This window comes from Protopterus annectens, chromosome 5.part1, assembly GCF_019279795.1.
Source record: "Protopterus annectens isolate FY-2018-M chromosome 5.part1, PAN1.0, whole genome shotgun sequence".
NCBI lineage: Eukaryota > Metazoa > Chordata > Ceratodontiformes > Protopteridae > Protopterus > Protopterus annectens.
In genome coordinates this window covers 557,008,771-557,030,896 of record NC_056736.1, presented here as the reverse complement: position 1 = coordinate 557,030,896, position 22,126 = coordinate 557,008,771, and the positions used below count along the sequence as shown (strand labels likewise).

Genomic DNA, 22,126 nt, shown 5'->3' with positions numbered 1-22,126 from the left:
TAAACAGTTCCTCAGAGGGGCTTCTAATATCAGACCTCCCAGAAGGCCTCCCATGCCAGCCTTGCATCTGAATTTTGTTTTAGAAAAACTAACCTTACCTCCTTTCAAACCTGCTGCTTCAACATAATTGAAATACCTCTCCTGGAAGACTGCCTTCCTACTAGTTATCACCTCAGCCAGAAGGGTTTCAGAACTTCAGGTACTCATGGCTGTTGAGCCCTTCAGCATTTTCCATGCAGACAGGGTCTCCCTGAGGACTAACCCCTCCTTTATGCCCAATGTGGTATCTTATGTGACCCTCAACCAGGCCATACACTACCCGCCTTCTTTCCCAACCCTCAAAACAAGGGGGAAAGAATTCTGCACTCACTAGACGTGCTCAGATACTATCTGGACCGTACTAAACCCTTCAGGAAAACAGACCAGCTGCTTGTCAGCTTTGCCCCAGGGGCAGAGGGGGAAGCCCATTTCCAAGCAAACCATTTCCAAATGGATATCACACTGTATCCTTTTCTGTTATAGACTACATGGGAAATTGCCCCTAAGTCTGTTCGTACCCATTCCACTAGGGCAGCTTCCACTTCCACAGCCCCATCAGGGACATCGTGGAAGCTGCCACCTGGATCTCTGTCCATACCTTTACAAAGCATTACCACATACCTCTTTTTTCTAAGTCTAGGGTAGGGTTTGCCTCTGCAGTTCTGCCGGGCTTGCTGACCTATGCCTAGGGCTCTAACCTATCCTTCCACCCATCTCCTCAGCTTTGGGAATCTTCCCACAGGTGATGACAGCAACAGTGAAACATGAAGAACATAGTACAGTTGTGTACACTTACCATAAATGTAGATGTTCGAGTGTATTCACTGTTGCAGTCCTGGTTTCTTTCCCTCATTCCCCCTTATATCCTATTCCCCTAGGGGGACACAAGCTTCCCACTGTGGCTTTTAGTCACCAGGGCCACTTTACCTCATTTCCTTGTGCTTCTGATGGGTTAGGGCAAGAAAAACTGATGTAATGACGTCAGCTGCCATGCTTTATAGCACTGACGACCTGACGTTGGACTACAGGCGACTGCAGCCGACACAGAAAAACATTGACTCTGTTATTTGGGCCGGCCGAGGGCTACAACAGCAGGGATAACCCAGGTGATAACTGCAACAGTGAGCACACTTGAACATCTACATTTATTGTAAGCGTACACAACTTTACTTTCTGCACTCTCTCTTCTGGCTGTACAACCCATTAGGGCAGCAAATGTGATCTGAGGAATTAAGAAAGGTATGATGCATTATGGGAAAGGGAGGAGCTCGAGACTCTGATCCTAAAGTCGTGTGAATGTGGCAGAGATAGATTAGAAGTGTGATCCAAAGACCCAACAGTGCGGAAGAATGAAATTGGACAACACAGATGCCAAGTTATGGTAAGTTCATAAGTTCTCTTTTAATATCATCACTTATTTGTTGTAATTATTTAAACTGCAGGTAGTTTTGTTTTATTTTTGAAGATTGTAAAATTATTGTGCTTAAAATGTTTTTAAATAATTTGGAGTTAAATAAATAGAATAATGGTAATCACTTTGAAACAGACATTAGAAGTGCAGAAAAGTTCGAGATAATGCTGAAAAATATGTTATTGGGTGCAGTTCTACTTTAATATTTATTATGGTTTGACAGTTCATACTTGTAGATCTACATATGTAACTCATTTTCTACACCAAGTTTTCCTGAATTTTCTAAATATTAGAGTTTTTCTCTGTGAGATTCAGCTGAAAATATGCCCAGGCAGAGTATTGTAGTCGGCAAACCAAGAAATGCAAATCCTTATTTGCCTTGAAACAGCCACAGCACTAGACACCCATTTTGTTGTCTATCATTGCTTTTTAATGACATGAAAGCTTTCCTTTTGCTTCATTTCACATGCTTCATTTAACTCTGGAGAGTTACTGGTAGAATATTTGCTGTGAGTTTGTGTAACCTCAGAGGAACAGTATATAGATAGATTAAGATGTGGTAGCAGATGGCTCATATTAGGGGACACAGGAGGGGCACTTGAGCCATGCAAAACTGTTGTATTGTGCTACCTATTTTCTGCTAATGCTACTGGCAGTTGTGTAAACAATTATTGTATGAGAATTAAGTATTTTTTTGTGAGCTCTTACAGTAATTCATCGCTTTCTGCTAATATTGCATTATGCAACTCGCCAAATTCATATAATTTATCTTGAGTTCTTCAGATGAATGACTTTAGTATTTGTATAGGACCTTATCTACTTGTGAAGAATAAATGGTGGATAAGTTGTGGGTTCCTTCTAGGCTCATAGTAATTCCTGAATATATTTCAAAGACTTCTATTTTGAATTGTTCCTCTTTAGGAAAAGTAGATACTTCTAGTACATACCACTAAACCAAACAACAAGGCTAGTGACTCCCTCTTTTCTAATAATGTTGGAAAAGCCTGGAATCTCCTCCCCAGTGAACTCTCCTCACTTCCCTCAGTATCATGCTGCAAAAACAAATTGAAAGTGTTCCTCAGAACACAGTGGTTATGCCCCTGTACTAAGCCTGACTAGATATGAACTCTCCTCACTTCCCTCAGTATCATGCTTCAAAAACAAATTGAAAGTGTTCCTCAGAACACAGTGGTTATGCCCCTGTACTAAGCCTGACTAGATATGAACTCTCCTCACTTCCCTCAGTATCATGCTTCAAAAACAAATTGAAAGTGTTCCTCAGAACACAGTGGTTATGCCCCTGTACTAAGCCTGACTAGTTATGTATCTCTTAATACTTTGCTCTTCCTATCTTCCTCTAGAACATCTTGATTGTACTAGCATGCTATGTTATGCCTGTATTCTGCACTGCTGAATTTACTGTGTTAATCTGTAATATGCATTGTAAATATGATTTTTTTTGTTTAATGTTTCCTTATTTGTTATCTTGTTAATTTCATTGTTTTATCTTGGAGCTTATCTTCCCGGGCCTCTACTGAAAATGGATATGTATCCAGTTAGATTAGCCCGGTCAACAAATGTAAAATAAATAAATAAATAATAATAATAAATACCTTTACAACCCCTTCTAAAGGGTAATGCAAGAATGTGACATGCTGTGGCTTATCAGGTTTCTTAACTAAGTTTCCAGGCAGGAGAATTCTTGCTAATTGCATTTGAAGCATATTTGCAGTGAGAATTGTATTTTCATACTTTCCAATGTGTACCTTGTTGAAAGCAAATCTATATTTTTCACTTGTACAGTTATATTTTCCAGTCTGATACCATATGATGTCTAAGGGTTTATCAGGATGAGTAAATGCTTCTGACTATGTGGAAGGACTGACCTCAGTGAGGTCTTTACTCTGAATGCTACAGAAAATAAATGTACCATATGATATATAACTTCCTTTAGCTGGTTGTTTAGTATTTAAAATGGTCTATCCCACGTATGACGTGCATCTCATGTCAGCCTCCCCAAGGAACAAGTCTTTTCATAGACTGAGGAGGACTTCTGTATGCCAGGTACTGCTGCCATCTGCAGCTGTGCTGTCTAAGTCTCTCATTAGGCTCAACAGTAGCAATATTGACAAAGTTTGAAGTTTCAAGACTGCATGGTGGTGGGGTAGTTTGTAAAATTTACTCCATTTTAGAGGTCCATCACAAAGGGCCAGTATGTTAGGTCAATGAGAGGGTGGCATGTCTTGTATATGTACCACTCTGTAGCTGCTTTGACTAAGACAGGAACGCCATGTGTGGATTTTGATTAATGAGTGGGATTGTTATCCATCCCCACAGTGCTCTTAGGACAGGCCCAGCCTGCATTTCTTAAAGGGGACACAGAAGTTCTCCCCTCTGGACTGAGGCTGTGTGTTTTAATTCTGCCTGTTCTTAATTCTGCAGAGAATAAGAATTCTCTAAGTCAGATTTCAAGTAGCATGCTTAGAAATTCTAGAAAATGATTCTTGGTGTTCTTGCTTCCACTGCCATAGCATAACCAGATAGTGCAATGATGGGTGCTTTCTAGTACATCATGTATGGGATCTGTATAGACATTTATAGGTTCAAAGGTTCATAGGAGGTTACTAGGTTAATGGCCCTGGGCCTTTACAAACCTAGCAGTTTAATAACCTGAGTACCCTTATTGACCATAGTTAGATGGTCATCGTTAGAGTAATTCTGTGATCAGCATCAACTGCCTCTGTCCATGAGGGATATAGGTGCCACCCTCGGGATAAATTTACCTTCATCCATCCAGTTGTCAAGGTTCCTCTTGAATAGGATCATTGAGGAGCTCTGCTTCACATGGAGTGGGAGCGTATTCCAGAGGAGTGGCAGTCACTGGGAGATGTAGCTCTCTCTCTCTGGCATGTTCTGTTAATTTCACAGGCTAGGAAGTTTGAGATCCTTGGAGCAAGTTATTCTTGTCCAATTTAATTTGCGAATGTGCAGCATATGCATTAGGGCAGGGTCCAAGACTGGTCTGTAGGTCAGGCACAGGTCGCCTCTCAGCAGTCTGTATGATGCAGAGTACAGTGACAGAGCTTTCAGTGTTTCCAAGTATGTCATGTTTTGGAGGCCCTGGATTATCTTGGTTAGAAACCTCTGCAGTCTCTCCAGTTGCTGTAGGTGTCTGGTGAGGTACAGAAGGGAGCATTGTACTGACTTAGTGGTCTGATAAGGGTCAAGTATAGAGGAGCTATAACCTCCCTACTTCCCTAGTCTTATTTATGAGATGTGTAATGTAGAATGCTTTTCTTACCACTACGGACACATGGTGATTGAAATTTAGATTGCTATCGACCTGTGTTCTCAAGTCTTGCACCACTGAGTTTGAGCTTAGAGGGGTGCTGTCTATATCATAATTAGCAGGACCTACTTCATTGCCAAAGGGGATAATGAGGCATTTTTTTTTTTTTGCATTAAGTTTTAGCCCGTGAGTTTGGCACCAATCATTTGTCTGTGTCAGCCCTTTTTGTAATATTTTAGCATCATTGAAGAACTATGTGATTGCTCCCAGTTTACAGTCATTTGCAAACTTGGTAAGCCATAGGCCATCTACCTTTGCCTGGACTTCAGAGAAATAGATTCCAAACAGTGGAGGATCCAGCAGAGATCCTTGTGGTTCCCCATTGGTACCTGATCTACTGCTGGAGGTAGACTCCCCCACTTTGACAATGTGCGTTCTGTCAGTGAGCCAGTTTGCTACCCATTTAGTAATGTATGAGTTAATTCCTAGCCGGGAGAGTTTCTCTGATAGTTTAGTGAGGTATTATGTCAAAGGCCTTTGATAAATCAAGACAGGCAGTATGTACTGTTTTGCCCTCATCCAGGGCTTTGGTGACATTCTCAAACAAGTCCACTAGGTTTAATAAGCAAGACCTACCGTTGAAACCAAACTGGGTTGGGTCAAGGGTCTGAACTTTGTCTATGTCCTTGTGAATAAGGTCCTTGATTCTTTCCATGACTTTACAGATGAGGCTGGTTAGGCTTATGGGTCAGTAATTCCCAGGGTCAGTTGATGGATCCCCTTTGTGCAAGGGATTACTGCTGCTGCTGTTTGCCACTGTGCCGGAACAAAGCCAGTTCTCAGGCTATTTTTAAATAGAGTGTCAAGTAGTTCCTGTAGGTCTTGTTTTAGACTGTTTAGTAAGCAGCCTTGGATGTTATCTCGTCCCATAGAGGCAATATTTATGGCCTTGGAGAGTGCTTGTATGATCTGTTCTTTGGAGATACTCACTAGAGGACTGGTGTCAAGATTGCTATGGGGTATGTCTGGTGGGGACGGGGGAGAGGGTGAAGTTATTGCCAACTCAGTCGGCTAGGAGTCTGGCAATTTCCTTTGGGTTCAGTAGGAGTGATACTGTCTACCATAAGTTAGTCACAGCTGGGTATTCCCTTTCAGGCTTCGGATGTAGTTAAAGAATGCCTTATGATTGTGTTTAGCTAGGGCTGCTAATTTAGTCTAATATCTAACCTTAGAGGACATAACAAAATGTCTGATTTGCTTGTTCAAGCTGTGCAGGGTATTCTTCCTCCGTTGAGTAATTTCCCTCCTGTTCTTAAAGATCAGATTTTTTTTTCTTTTATTGTGCAGCTTATTTATACTTAGAGTCCACCAGGGTGGATTGTTTCTGTGGTAAGACCTGGTTTTGTTCCTATTGTGTACAGCAGAGTTCATGTATTTGTTTAAGTGGCTGTACAGGATATTTGTGTATTCCTCTGCATAGGAGTTATTGTTGGCTATGTTGGCAGGGGCTTTGAAGCTTTTTACACCATTGCTTAGTATTTATTTTGGAGAAAAAGTTCAGTTTATTTTTTTACTCCTGTGGGGTGTCAAGTTTGATATTTACTTCAAATGAGACAGATTTATGGTCTGACCTTACAGGAAGAACAACACACAGGGGGTAGTGCAGTGACCCCCCACCCCCATGTTGGTGAGCATTAGATCCAGGACATTTTAGCCCTGTGTGGGGGTGCAGGCCAACTGTTCCAGGGCATTTGAATTAACAAAGTCCTGGAAGCTTGTAGCTATCATGTTTATGTGCATGTAAGTAGCCCAGTCGGTGGAAGGATAGTTGGAGTCTCCCATGACCAAGGTGTTTGGCTGTGTAGTGAGTGACTCTAGCAAGTCCAGATAGGCAGTGTGCTTCTCCCTGGTTCATGATAGGGGACCTGTAGCTAGCATTGATGTAGAAGGGAATTTACCTATTGTCAGTTGGACTTGCAGTAGCTCAAGAGAGTCGGACAGTTTCACCAGTCTCGAGGTGTATTTGGATTTAATTAAGATGGATACACCTCCACCTCTGGTTCTTTCACTCTTGTTTTGGGGTCTGAACGTGTGAAAGGCATTGCAGCCTTGTACAGCCTTGAACCATGTCTTAGTGACTGCATAAACATCATCATCTTCCAAGGTGAGGAGTGTTTCCAGGGAGTGCAGTTTACTGTTTAAGCTCCTAGCATTAAGTAGCATGACCTTCAGTGTGTCTTTGGTGGATTTCTTTACATCAAAAGTTTTTTTTGGACATTGTGTAAAAAAAGGCACTATTGTTGAAGTAAGCATCTTTGCCAGTATCCAAAAGCCTTGACGAGACAGGTGAAGGCCATCTCTGGCAAAGCAGTGTGGACTGTCAACTGTGTCTTTCCAGGCAGACAGATACTGGATCCCCCTGGAGTGACATGAGAAGCTAAGCCAATTAGTTGAAAACAGTCATTTTTTGTCTGTACTGTGGCATCATCCTAGGTAAAGGTAGAATTCTGCTTAGGGCTAGAGACCTACCTGCCTGAGACACATAATCTGAGAGTTCAGTCATGTCTCTCTTCCAGAGGTACATCTGAAGTCATTCACACCAACATGTACTATGACAGAGTCATAACGGTACTTGTTGCTGATCGACTTTGGTACGTGCTTTGAAAGATCATGGCACCTGACAGGCAGCTGACTGTGACCTTCTCCTTGTTTAATCTGTTGAGGGGGACATCTGTGTGTCTCTCACTGTTGTTGCCTATGACCAGAACATTCAGTTTTTGAGATGTTTTGCATCAGGGGCTTAATTGTTGAGACACTGATACGTGTAGTGGTGGATTCTGTTCGTGTACCAGTATGTGTATGTTTGCGCTTGTGAGGTCTTTGGTCTTTTGGTAGGCTCTTAATGAGTACCTTTGCATATGTAGGTTTGTGTCTTGACTTTGTATTGTGTGAGAGGAGAGTTGTGTGTGCTAAGAACCTGTTTTACATTTTGTATATTGTTGTGTGAGAGGACTGATTCTAATTTCGTGGTATAGTTACATCTCTAACATGCTGTTTGTTTGCTTTAGGAGCTAGTGGTTGTCTGTATACATGAGGCAATTACTACATCACCTCAGGATGTCCATGTCAATCAGGTTGACTGGAGAAATGGTGAGAAACTGTCCATCCATTATGGCATGTGTATATTGTAGTAACTAGTGGGGATGGGCAAGATGGACCAAGGTTTGCTTGTGAGCCTAATAAAGGTGGCTGTTTTAGATTCATAGATTCATAGATTCTTACTAAGCTAACTGCCCTTGCGAGCCATTTTAAGCTTAGCCAATTATCCCTTGTGAGACTCAAACCCTGCACCTTGTGTTTGTAAGGCAAACACCTTAACCATTAGGCCACCCTTTTTGTAGAGGGCCAAGGGTGGAAGACTGCGTCAGCACCTCAGAATGCTCAACTGAGTTGCTTGCTAGGTCGCAATGCGCAACTGCGTTGCACACAGACAGTCAGTGGAGCTAAAGAGGGTTCTCTATCAGATATGAAGGGGAAATGCCTGTTTCTAAGCATTTGCATCTATACACGGCATCGCTAAACCCTGCAGCATAGTGTGCAGCTAAGCACAAAAGTGGGGCTTAAATACAAACAAAGTTAAACGGTTTTAACACAAATTAACCAATAGGAAAGCCCAAAACTAGGCCTTTTTCAAGCAGTCCCCAACTCAGATGTGTTCTGGGCTACACTCTTCTGCCACAAAGGTGCAGGGGGGCCTTCTTAATGTAGGATGGCTGGTTTTAGTCCTCAAGTAACACCAAACAGCCTAGATTCAGCTGATCTGTATTTTAGAGCACAGGCCAGATTCAGAAATTTCAAAGTGCAGAAAAAAGTCACAGCAGTAAAAACAGCAAAAGTGAAGCAGCAATTATGTAAAATGCAGTTCACAAAGGTGCAATGCAAACTTAAAATATACTTATTTTTGTTGAACACAGTGGATGCATTGAATTTAGTTCATATTCACTCCAAATGTAAGGCAGTAATACAGAATTTCAAAGTGCAGAAAAAATGCAGAGACATAGCAAAAATGAAGCGCCAATTCAACTAAACACAGTTAAAGTGCAATACAAGCTTTAAATGTACTTATTTTTCAGTTATTTGCAGTGGATGCCTTGGATATCACTTCAGATGCAGTCCAGATCCCTGGCTAAAGTCACCAAACTCTGAGCAGCTCCAGTTAACTTTTAGTTTACTTTAGGTAGACATCATTTTCAGTATAAAATGCTGTTTAAATTGTTCCTGTGAGGCAAAGCAGTCACTAGGGAGAGTTAGACACAGTTTGGTTGTTCTTAAACACTGAGTAGGACAATGAGGTCATGAGATTGGGAGGCTGGGGAAACTCGGACTTGGGTATGTCCCCAGTGTTAATGACAGCCACAGACTTCGTGGTACCTTTCACACCACTGAAGCTGTAGTAGTGCAGTAAGCTTGGGAGATGTCAGTGGTTGCAGGGTAACTGTGTTGTCTTGTTTTTTTTCTTGTGAAGGCAAACCTTTGAAGTAATGGACAGTCTTTCAGTCTGAGTATGGGCTTTCTGCTCTTGAGTGTGAACCCATTGCAGATTCTGAAGACAGAGGCTTTACTTTCAGATTGGGAGCCTAGCTTGGCTTTAACATAATACAGGGTAGGGGGCATTTCAGCAGAGGAAATTCCACATACACCAGTACTTCTTGCACTGCTGATTCTGAAGGGAGAGTTTAGACTAGGGTCCCTCATGATCCAGTTAATCAACTGGACCATGCGGTACCTAAGTAAGCACTCCCTATGTGCAGATAGGTAATAGTGGTATGGCAGTAGGAAAGATATGTCACCCTCATGGCCTTTGACATCCTAGGATGGTAAATATTCTTGCAGACTCCATGAGATACTTCTAAAATGCTCTTCTGGAGCAAGGGATTCTGGAGTCCTATCTGGTCTAATGACTGTGGAAAAGGACATTCCACAAAATTACCTGTTTGCCACTGTGAAGAATACAGACTTCTAGCTATGCTTCATCAGGGAAAAGGGGAGTGATGGTAAATGTTTTTTCTACTCTTGGTGAGAGGATTTTCTGTACACCTTCTCTTTGTGCCCTCTGATTCTGAATTTTGCATTCAGATGCAGAAAAACTAAAGGTTATCCTTACTGATTTAAAAGTTACTTTTTCAAGCTCTTTCATCCTTATCTTTACAGGAAAACAAAACAGTGTAAGAAACTTCTCTGTGTGGAAGATTTTCAGTCCATCTATTTCTCGTTAATCACTGTATATTAATCAGATCAGACACTAGTAATAGAAGTAGCGAACGTAAGCTCGTCAAGTCAAAAAGTAATAATAGAAAATATATAATTCTACAGCATTACTAAGTATTCGAAAGTAATCCAAGCAAGGCAGGCAGTCTGTTTCCAGTTGAAAATCCTTTATTAAGTACACAGACAAGCGATCCAAGTAAAACAAAAATAGGAACTCTGTAGAATTATATATTTTCTATTATTACTTTTTGACTTGACGAGTTTACGTTCGCTACATCTACTACTATTGTCTGATCTGATTAATATACAGTGATTAACGAGAAATATATGGACTGAAAGTCTTCCACACAGAGACGTTTCTTACACTGTTTTGTTTTTAGACCCACTACACTTTAGTGGGTTGTTTTGAGACTTCGGGAATACCACGGAGATTACTTGTTTTTTATCTTTACAGGAAACTATCCTTGTATAAGCCATGGAGGTTTTCTTTATTTGTGGTGACAAATGGCTTTACTTCAGGGCATGGCTCCTACTTTAGGTGATTTGTTCCTGCCTGGGTTTCGGCAAAAGTTCTAGAAATGATTACTGTCAACAGCAAGCCTTTATCTTTGAAATATTTTGCTAAATGGAAAGTCTTCTTCATTTTGGTGGCTAAACATCCTCTGCAACCTCAGTCTCTCCTCAGAGCTGTTTGGACTTACCTGAGACCATTGTACAATTTCTGTGCCAGATATGCTAAGTCACAGTGCTTGTGTCAAGTTATTTCTGTTTATCAATACCTTGTGGGGTGCAGGACTGTGGGCCCAGCACTTGCTAGTCAAGCAACCCCTTAGAGATTTTGCATCTTTGCATTCCTCTCAAGAATACCTCATTGAGACCTGAAATTCACAACCAGTAGGTTTGCTTGTCCTGCATTCATACCAAGTGGTATGGCTATACTTGGAAAAGAAATAATGTATTGATGCTCAGCACCTTTTCACATTGGCTGTTGGGCCTCAGGCTTTTATTGGTAGGGTACCTTATGTACTGGGTGTCCTGAGGATCAACTCTTACTTCCTTCCAAATGTGGAGTCACAGTTGACCGTAATGATAGCAGTTCATTCCGTTCACTGTTTTCCTTCTAAGGGTGGAAAGAGCTCTTTACATGCTAGATATACACTACCAGTTCAGATTCTACCTGGAGATAGTGCTTGAATTTTGGAGGATTGAACAGCTGTTCATCTCCTTTGGTCCAGGGATGTAGGGGTTGGCAGTCATTAAACAAATCTTCTCCATGTGAATTGATAAGTACATTGTACTTTGTCTTCTGGCAGCCACTATTCCATCAGAAAATGGTGGTGTTAAAGGGCACATTACCAGGTATGGTCGATTTCAGTGGTTGCTTCTAAACATGCCCATTGCAGACATTGGCATTATGACCATTAGGTCATTTTTTTTATGTCTTCACCCAAGCATAAGTGCTTAGAATCCTGACTCCAGGTGACCGGTACCCATTGATGTTGTTGCAGCTGGTCTTCTGAGCTTTTACATTCTTCCCTATTCTCTCTAGCTTTGGCCTCATGGGAGGTTTTTGGTAATGCTTGGGATGCTTCTTGACAGTTTCCCCATTGTGAAAGACTCCAGTATCAGATATATTCACCATGTCAATGGAGGAATTAATTTTGTTGGGCTTTTGTTAGCATTCTGATATTTCTCTTGGTGTTTGAATGAGCCTGTATCCAGCAGATACTTTCGGAGTTTTCTGAAAGTCAGGCAAATGTATGTTTAGATATCTATTTGGTGCTATGATTGGTTTCCTGTCTTAAAATTGAATTCATGTAGTGTGTGGAATAAACTGGCTGGTGCAGGGCCTAGACATGCTCCCCTAGTGTTAGTGATTTCATAAAAAGGAGTTGCAAGAGCTGTGCACACCCTGGAACACAGGAGATGAAGCTGAAAAAAATAGCCAGGCTAAGGTATGTAGAAGAGAAAATAGTAATAGTCTGTCCATTGCAGAGGATTGCCTCATAGATAGCTGATATGATGAATAGCAATGTTCTGGAGATCCTAATGCTACTGCCAAACTATTCGAATTCTGTGCAGGAGATTGAAGGACCAGTTATTTTATAACCGTTCTTGAACTAAGGAATAATAGTGAGAGGTGCCTTTGCCTTTTAGTACATTGAAACTTTGACTGTAGAAGACATGTTCCTCTCTCAGTTGATGAGTATATCCTGCCCTTATCCAACCGACACTTCATTTCCTGCCTTTCTGCATGGTGTGCCATTTGAGGTAATTGAATAGTGCCAAGTTGTGAGGCAGTACAGCTTAATGCAGTTATACAAGTGCCTTCCCCACCTTCGAAATATGTAGTTAGAACGGTGAATTTTATTGCGGTTTAACTGAATTAAGGGAACCTTACAATAAAGGTTTTACCTACATGCAGATAAAAATATGCTTAAGGGATGCAGGTGGCACCTGTGTGAAGAATAGTTGAAAAGTAATGATATTTTTCTCTTAACACAGAAACTGTTGTAATAGAATTAACAACATCTGTGAGTCACCGAACGTCAAGGCGTAGTCAAAACAGAAATGCTCGCATATCCAAGGCAACAGAAACTGATACCAGAGTCTTGGAAACCCTTTGTAAAGAAAATGAATGTAACCTAGAAGAGGTAAGGGATTCATCATCATATGTTTCTCTAATGAAAAATGTTTTATTTATATTTGCAGATTCTTGAGCTGTATGCATGAAAATTATAATATTCTTTGAGGTTTTTGTATTAAATGTTGACATAATGGTTAGGGTGTTTAGCTTACAGACACAGTGCAGGGTTTGATTCTCAAGTGAGGTAATTGGTTAGGCCTAAAATGGCCCATAAGGACCATTAGTCTATTACTAATCTGTGAACTTGTATTGCAGAATTTAGCTGATGAAAAAAGCATTAATCAGGTGCTGACTGTTAACACAAGAAGAGTCTCAAAAGTGTTAGTATTGTTTTTATACTAACAACCCATTATTGTGCAAGATTCTGGCAGTTATACCAATTTACCACTCTGTATATATTTTCTAGTTGTAACTGAGGTAAAACATTTAAGATCCTGCAATCCTTTCAGAGAGATTTTTCAGAACATACTACACCACACATTTAAATCAAAAGAACTTTAGAAACAAATACTGTACACTGTTTATGCTAGGGGTTCAAAGATTTCAAAGATTCAAAGAAAACTGTATTGACATTTCGGAAACACAAGTGTAACCTAAACGAAATTTTGGGTATCAGCTTGTCTTCAGAGTACAAAGGCAATTTAAGTATAAAAAGAATATGACATGATGAATAGACAACTATTCTAATGACTAAAAAAAATTACTACTTGCAACCTATTTCTAGTCAGGTAGAGCTACCCATACATATAAACCTAAACATAAGAACAAATAACATTGTACACAGAAAAAGAGAAGACAAGACGGATTGTTAATATTGCACATGAGGAATTACTGCAATTGCACCTTTAAGTGAAATGAAAGATGTTGCACTTCTGTAAGATTATATTAACTATAGTGAATTAAGTAGTGTATCACTTTCAGTCCAGTATTACTAGTGAGATCACATTTGCAAGTAGGAGACATCCAAGTTGATGTCAGAGTTTGAGCCTTATTAATGTTGGACAGAAGCTGTTCAAGAACCTGCAGGTCCTACAGCAGATGCTGCGGAACCTCTTGCCAGATGAAAGTTTAGTAAACCAGCCAAATGCTGGATGTGATGTGTCACTAAGTGTTTTGTTTGCTCTCTTTTATGCTTTTTGTAAAAAGTTCTTGCATGGTTAGAAGATATGTGCCCACTATCTTCTCTGCAGTCCTCACCACTCTCTGAAGCTTCTTCCTCTCTGCAGTATTACTGTTTCTGTACCACACAGTAAAGTTGCAGGTGAGAATAGTTTCAATAGCTCCTTTATAGAAAGTGGATAGAGCATTCAGAGGAAGCTTTGCTCTTTTGAGCCTTCTCCGGAAGTGCAGGCATTGGTGAGCTTTTTTAATTATCTGCCCTGTGTTCACGGACCAGGAGAGGTCTTCTGAGATGTGTACCCCTAGGAACTTTGTAGATTGAACTCTCAATACCACCTCTCCATTTATCTCAAGTGGCGAATGAATGGTTGGCCTTTTTCTGAAGTCAGTGATAATTTCTTTAATTTTGTTGACATTCAGATTCAAGTTATTTTTGCACCATTTGATCAGAGAGTTGACTTTCTTCCTATATTCCCTCTCTTCATCCTCCCTTGTAAGACTCACTTCAGTGGTATTTGTCTGCAAATTTGATTAAATGGTTATTGGGAAATTTTGCAGAGCATATGTGGGTAAGGATGGTGAATAGCAGAGGACTAAATACACCCCCTTGAAGCACACCAGTACAAGAAAAGTTTAAAATTGGTCTTCTACTTTTACTTTTTCTGTACGGTACTTGTTTTGTTTTCTACAAAATGTGACTCTACAGTAAGCACTGCCTGGAATTCATAAAGCTCATGTACTGTAAGCAACTTTTGTACCTTCAGAAATGTATGATTCAGAAACCAGCCTGCCTCAATTACATTTGGTTGCCACATTTTGTTCTGGGAATTGTCTGTCATTCTCACATGGGCACAGTCAGTAGTCTGATTCATGAAGGCTCATCTCTACCGAGTGCTGTCCAGCATGAACGGAGCAAGAGTCCCTACAGTACCAGAAGTTGGTGGGGCAGCCTCAATGCCAGGGCTGGAACAAGGCTTAAAGGAGGTTGTGGGCATACACAGTACATTGTGCCTTGCTCAGCAGAAAACTTGGTGTGAATTTTATGTTTTATGTCTATACAGATTATTACATCACAGTGTCATCAGGTCACAACTATTATTTCTGTCTCAGTGTCTAAAATAAGTTGGCCCAGTCTTTAGCACAAAGTACATGTCAGATAAGTCCATTGCGCTGATACTGCAGTATGACCTGAAGACAGCAATGTACCAAGTAAGTCAATAAAGAACCAGTGGAGAACATACTGTTCTTTTACATGTGCATCTTCTACTGTTTTGTCTGTCATGTCCCAGCTTATGACAAATGTTTCATGACTTTGTGTTTCCCTTATGATTGCAGAACAGGGAGTGGTAGTCTTTGGAGATAGTATGATAATAGTTGATGCAACCTTGATGGGTGGGTATGTGCTATGTATACACCATTCTGAAGCTGCTTTGGCCCAAGACAGATGCATCATGTCTGGATTTTGATGTTTGCAGTACAACATTAGGTCCCATGGGATAGGTTGAGGAAAAACAGAGAATGAGCTTCCTGTGTCAGTGACAACTAGGACCAAGCTCCATGGGATACAGTCTTTTCAGGACAGAGGGCCATCATCTCCTTTTAAGATGGGTTTTTATTTTTTACTGTCCTCTAATAATGGTGTATCCTGGTCCCCTTCAACCTTGATCCTCATACAGTAGTATAGTGGTATTGTGCAGTGTCTGGTGTCTTCACAAGGCATGAAGGCATCAGTACAATAGTATGTACAGCTTGGTCTTGCCAGAAATATGAATTAAATTAGCCAGGCAGATTGTGGGGGGGCTGCTGTCTGTTACAGATCAAGGACTGGGGATAAGTAAGTCCCTCAGGGAACAGGTGGGTCCTTTGAGCATGCTGTGTAGGGGCAAAACCATTAATATACTGTCTACAAGTAATGGATTTAGTTTCCTGCAGGACTATTTTGAATTCTTAGCCAAGTATTTGAGAATAGTGGAAATGACTGAATATTGGTGGATTCAGTTCTGGGTTGATAGTTTGATTTTTATACTCAAAAGTCCCTTCATTTTGGGCTAGTGTTGTGGAGTAAAAAAAAAAAGTCCTAACTACAGCCAGTGTGACCTGGATTTAATTAGTGGCCCAGTCATTTGAGGTGCTGGAAGTGGGAGATGGGCATGGCCATCTGGAGGGGGAAATTGTCTTAAATGTATGCCATAAAGGGGAGTAATACTCTGACAGAATAGATGAACACAGGGGGGGAGAAAAGTGAGGGGTAGGTCATTAAAAAAAAAAAGTCCTGACAGAAGTAGTCAGCAGCATGATAACTCACCACCCCCAGCCAGGATGACCCTTAATTCCTTGCTGCTCCCAGCCCTGAACTGGAGAAAGTCTGGTGTAGGAGGCAGAGGGTCAGATATACCCTGCAATGGATGGGCACAATGGGACAGCTGGAAAGTATAAAGCAAAAAAGAATGTCTGGGAAGTTCCTCCATTTCTTGATTATCTTTGGGTTTGCTTGGGGCAGACCTATTTCTTGTTTTTAAGTCTTCACAATTAAATAGGTTCTGTTTCACCTTGGCATTTACATGCTTATATTTTGATGCTGAGACATTTTGTAGTTGTCTGTCTTACCATTGAAAATGGAGATTTATTGGATTGTCATCCCTGTGTCAAGGAGCTCTTTGGATTTGGAGGTAGTCTCCTGGTCTAATTATCTGTTGCCTATCAGGCTATCCTTAATTAGGTATTCTGATTGTCAATATTTGCAGATTTAAAAATACATTTAACTGAAGTCGATCTGTGTCCTTTGAAAAGAAATGTTGGAGGTAAGGCTAAGTCATTGTTCTTTCTGTAAACTTTGGCAGATACCTTAGATAATATTGCTTCTGCTTATGTGCAGCCGTTCACTCTGAAGAAGTGTTCAGGATGGTATGATCAAGCTTGGCAGTCTGAAGAGATTGGGCTGGAGAATTGAGTGATGCTGAATAAAGGGACACAGGAAAGTGGACTGGCTTATAATGAGAAAATGTTGTGGACTTGGTCTGTAGGAAATTTCTTGTAGTAAGACATAACGTGCACTCCAGAAAATGATCTCAGGCTGAGAATCTGGCCATTTCATCTTTTTCACATGGATAGGTACTGGCCAGCCCATCTGTAAACACAAAAATCATGTTACATGGTCATCTTCCTAGTAAAACTTCATAATGCAAATGAGTGTTTTGTGAACAACATTCACCAATGCAATCACAAAACATTACAAACACTGGAAGATGAACCGCAGTCATAAGTACAGAAACCAGTAAAAAAATATGTAGGGTGCCCCCATTATATACCTCCGCTACTTTTATAAACCAAATCTGAGATTGCTACATGTTGGAGAAAGGAGAAATTCCTGTGATGGCACAGTTTTGATCAGTTGTAGAAGTTTTTGTTTTTTATTTTCATACTAGTCTTCACATATGAGTGATTATCACTAGTGTATTGTATACAGACCTAGTTACCCTCCTTGACACATCTTAAATTAATCTAATCCTTCTCCAGGTGAGAGCAGTCCTGTCCCATTTATACCTCACCCATGGCAACAACCCTACAGCCTATTTCTTCCATGGACAGAGTGAGAGAAGCCCATAGGCCCATTTGTTCACTTTGAAGACTTTAGTCATCATTACATCAGGATTAGGCTGTCATTTGCTTGAAGTCAGACCTTGCCTAACCAACCTCTCCCATAGACCAGCTTGTTGCTTTGCTTACTGCTGCTCCACAGGGAGGATCTAATGAGTGCTCTGGCATGCATATGCATGCCCTCCCAACTATATCCAGAGTGAGACAATGGACCAAGAAGCTGCTACCTGCAGTCCCTCAACAGTTTGTTGGATCAGTAGAGCAGAGCTGTGCAGGTGTATTATTTTGCCCCCCCCCCCCCAGGATGGGTAACTGGCAATGACTGCTCACTGCTGACCCTCCTTACCTCAACAGTTCCAGCACCCAAGCCACTAATCAAACCTGGTTCATATGGGTCATAATTAGGGCTTTATCCATGCATATCACAGAGCCAAGGCACAGTGATTTGTTTTTAACAACAAGACTAGATACCAATAATAAAAATAAAAATTTGAGTTGTGATATGGTAGCTGCACAGGCATAATAGGACTTTTTAGTTTATTGTTTTTAATTGTTTTATTAGGGTTGGGTATTTAAGGGGAATGTTTTGCTACTTTATTCTATACTTCTTGAAGACTGGTTAAGTCGAGGCGCTAAAGACTAAACACTTTGGATCCTGTTTTTCCTGCCTGTGTGTGGTATTTCTACTTTTGTGTTTTGCTATTTGGTGGTTTTGCATATATGGTGACGGATCCTTCTTTTAACATTCCCTGGATTTTTAGAGAAGACCGTTCTTTACCTGGTGGTTCAGGTCTACAGTCTAATTCTCAACATACTATGGACAGCTTTCTTGCACAGCCCTCAGTAGGTAATGGTCAGATTTCTCCTTGTGGTACAGTGTTGAACTCTGCTGGCTCTAGTACTTTATGTAATAATGCTTCTAACTTTGGTATTGGGGAGAAAGTATGCCAGGCTTTATGAATTGTTTAATTCAAGATAGAGCTTATAGAATGAATAATCCATTTTTATCTATGGACGGTACTAAGGCTGGCTTTCTTCCCGTTGATGCACAAACCATGTTAGACAAACTTGAGCATTTATTGCACAAAGAGACTAAATGTTATTTTAATATTCTGGGCTTACAACGCTATATAGACTTGCATATTTCCCTCAGAGGACTTCCTGTTTTCAAATCACCCTCCACACCATATGATGTTAGTGACAGCACAGAGAAGGTTTTTAGAGATTGTTGGCTTAGTGCTGCGCATAAATGTGTGATGGAGTTGGGTGATGGTTTTGTTCGAACGAGATTGTATTAAACAAAAGAAACTTAAAGAAGAAATCAAACAGGCTCATTTGGAGCTTACTCAAAAGTGGGGGCTGTGCAAATTGATAATTTGTTGGTGACTATAAATGATAAATTAAAGAAGCTAGAGTCGGATATTGTTGAACAAAAAACTAACAAAATTAACAGAGATGTCCGTGACTATAATGGTGGGTGGGCCTTTCTTTGGAACACCAGTCATAAAGCATTAAAGACTGGATCCTCCACATGTCAGAAGGGAGGTTTCAAAAAGAATGCTACAGTGTCATTTGCCTCTTCCGAAGGTTCGTCATTCACCACGGACTCGGAGAATTATTCCAGGTCTTTTCTGTCTTTACCACCAGCTCAACAGCCACAGGCATTTCAGCAATGGTTTCGACAACAACAGGGAGAAGAAGAAAGGAATTGCAATCGAAAGAGGATATGCAGCACCTTTGCCGGCAGGTGAAGGACATTTTAAGCAGAACTATAAATGTAGTAAATGGCAGTAATGCTGTTGCTGCACCTGAGCCATCATTGGTTGTGAATTTATCTGGATGTTGTTTGACTAATGAACAGATAGGGGTATTAAGTTTGAGTTTAAAATTTGTGCCCACTGCTCTACCATCTTGGTATGTCATAGAACAAGAACTTTTCAAACTATCACGAAAATTGCAATAAAAATGCCATTTTGACCAGAATGTGAATATTAATGACAGTTTGTCTGATGATGAATATTTCTTTTGTAATTCTGATAGCTTGTCTTTTATTGAAACTGGGAGTGATGCTGGTTTTAATGCATATTAATGCATATTGTTTGCTTAATACATCTAATATTAAATATAGAAGTGATTTTATACCAGCTTTTAGCAACGAAAGTGTTAAAAACGTTATGGCCATGGTACGTTTTGCACTGGAACAAATTTACTGTGATTTCAGTCAGTATAAGTCTCGGGTACGTTATAATTTAACCAAATGCGAATGGTTAGCACTAAAATAATTGGCTCAAAGTAAACATCTGATAGTGAAGCCATCAGATAAAGGTAATAACATTGTGATTTTACACTATAGGCAATATCTTGAAATGTGTTACACACATTTACATGATACAGACTTATATAAAGTTGTTGATATTCAAACTTATTATGGGACACTTCAAAAATATTCAGTACTAATAGATAAGGGTCAGCGTTTAGGATATTTGACTAAGGAAGATGTGTATAAAAAGTTGAACTTAGATAAGTGTACTATGGCAACTTTTTATTGCCTGCTAAAGTTACACAAGAGTGGAGTTAACCCACCAGGCAGGTCTATAGTGGGTGCTACAAATGATTTCTTACATAATATTGGTATTCTTCTATATGATTTTCTTTTGCCGTATGTACAGCAGTTGGATTCTTACATCAAGGACACTTTTGATTTTCTCAACAGAATCTCTTTAGTTAATTGGAATTCTAGTATGTACTGGGTGACCCTTGATGTTAGAAGCCTATACACACATATTAAACATAGGGATGGCATCACTGCTTTACAATCTATGTTAGAAGAATGTCAATTGTCAAATTATATTATCAAATGGATAGAATTCAGTTTGAATAATTACTACTCTTTCAATAATCAGGTTTTCCGTCAATTACAGGGCACAGCTATGGGGCCACCTTTTGCCCCTACCTATGCTAATATGTTCATGGCCTGTTTTGAAAAGAAGTATATTTATCAACATGTATTCTATAAGAAGTATGTTAAAAATATTGTAGATACATTGGCTATCTCATTTTTTTATGCCAAGATGGCATTGGGAAGGTTGAGAGCTTTATTTTAATGATCTACAATGTAATGAATTTAATTTGTCCTTTGATGGCTTACAATTTGGACAGACATTTGGTTTTATAGATGTACATTTGTTAGGTACTAACACTGGTCAAATTCTTACCTCAGTGTTTAGGAAATTTCATGATGGGGGCAATTTCTCCATGGCTCTAGTTTTCATCCCAGTCATTTAATTAATTCCCTACCATATGGGGAATTATTACGTTTATGTAGAATTTGTAATAATACAGCTGATTTATTAAGAGCTATTACTTCTACCTCACAGATGTTTTTGAATAGGGGGTATTCATTACCTACCATTTTTGATGCTTTAGGTAAAATCAGTGAAAATTATGTATCTAATGTTGATAAATGTAAAGACATAAGATGTATTGATTATCAAAAGAATATTCAGTCACCTAATAATTTTTATATAGTTATGCTATACAATATTTTGAGTGAACAGATACAAGAACAAATTAGATACTATTGGAAATTTTTATTAAGGGATGGGAAGCTAAATAAGTTATTGAATGGGTATCCTGTTTTCTCCTATAAGAAAGGTGTTAGTATAGCGGATAAACTTATTAAATCTTATTTTATTGCCCTATAATAGGCTTAGTAAATAACCCGTTACCTAAGGGTACTTTTCCTTGTGGGAAATGTAACATTTGTGATCTGCTTGTACAAACATTTTATAAACTGGGGAATAAGAATTTTACAGCATTAGGAAATTTTTCATGTACTACTACAGGTATTATTTATGCTTTATGTTGTCCATGTACAGCATTCAGCCTTCTTGGGTACACACCAGCCATCAATTAAAGAGACTCTGATTAACCCCAAATAAAGTTCAGCTGTCCTAGTAGGATTTTCCTGACATTTACTCAGTTGCCTGCTACAGGAAAAGCCATGGTTTGCAGAGATCTTGCAAAGCATCAAAGGGGGCTCATTGTTGAAAGGTATCAGTCAGGAGAAGGGTACAAAAAAAAAATTCCACAGAATTGGATGTACCATGGAACACAGTGAAGATGGTCATCAAAAAGTGGAGAAAATATGGGACAACAGTGACATTGCAAAGAACTGGATGCCCCTCCAAAAATTGATGAAAAGACAAAACAAAAACTGGTCAGGGAGGCTACCAAGAGACCTACAGCAACACTGAAGGAGCTGCAGGAATTTCTGGCAAATACTGGTTGTCTACTACATGCAACGGGTCTATATTTAAGCACCAAACATTCAAAATGTCGAATGTTCTAATATCGAACCCTATGAATCGAAAATTCAAAACATCAAACATTCAGAACAGCAAATTTTTTCCTAAGGAAAAAAATCGCAATTCCAAAACACATACACACAACACAAGCACACCAAACAAACAGCAATCCACACACATACACCTAAACTCTTACACCTAACCCTACACTAAACTGTGCATGCACCACTAACTATCCACTTACCTTAACCCAAACCCTAACCCTAAGGTCCGTCACTGTCGCACAGACACCTCACCTGCACTTTAACCCTAACTCACCTAACCTGCCCTAACCCTCACGTCCACGCGATCACACACTTACCTGAACCCAACCTGTAACTTTCCACCACAGCACTGAAAATACTGAAGCAACAGAAACGGACAACCAAATTCTTTCCTTAGGAAAAAAT

The 22,126-nt window shown here is 39.9% G+C and overlaps 1 protein-coding gene across 2 annotated transcripts in view; it reads left to right on the top strand.

Annotated features, from left to right (window-relative positions):
- The window catches only part of RB1 (RB transcriptional corepressor 1), a 3,440,561-nt gene that overhangs the window by 1,241,197 nt on the left and 2,177,238 nt on the right, over nt 1–22,126 (top strand). For both annotated transcript variants that reach the window (XM_044073175.1, XM_044073174.1), the window contains exon 8: nt 12,513–12,661. In XM_044073175.1, the coding sequence (XP_043929110.1) occupies nt 12,513–12,661 (149 nt within the window). The remainder of the gene's footprint in view (nt 1–12,512; nt 12,662–22,126) is intronic.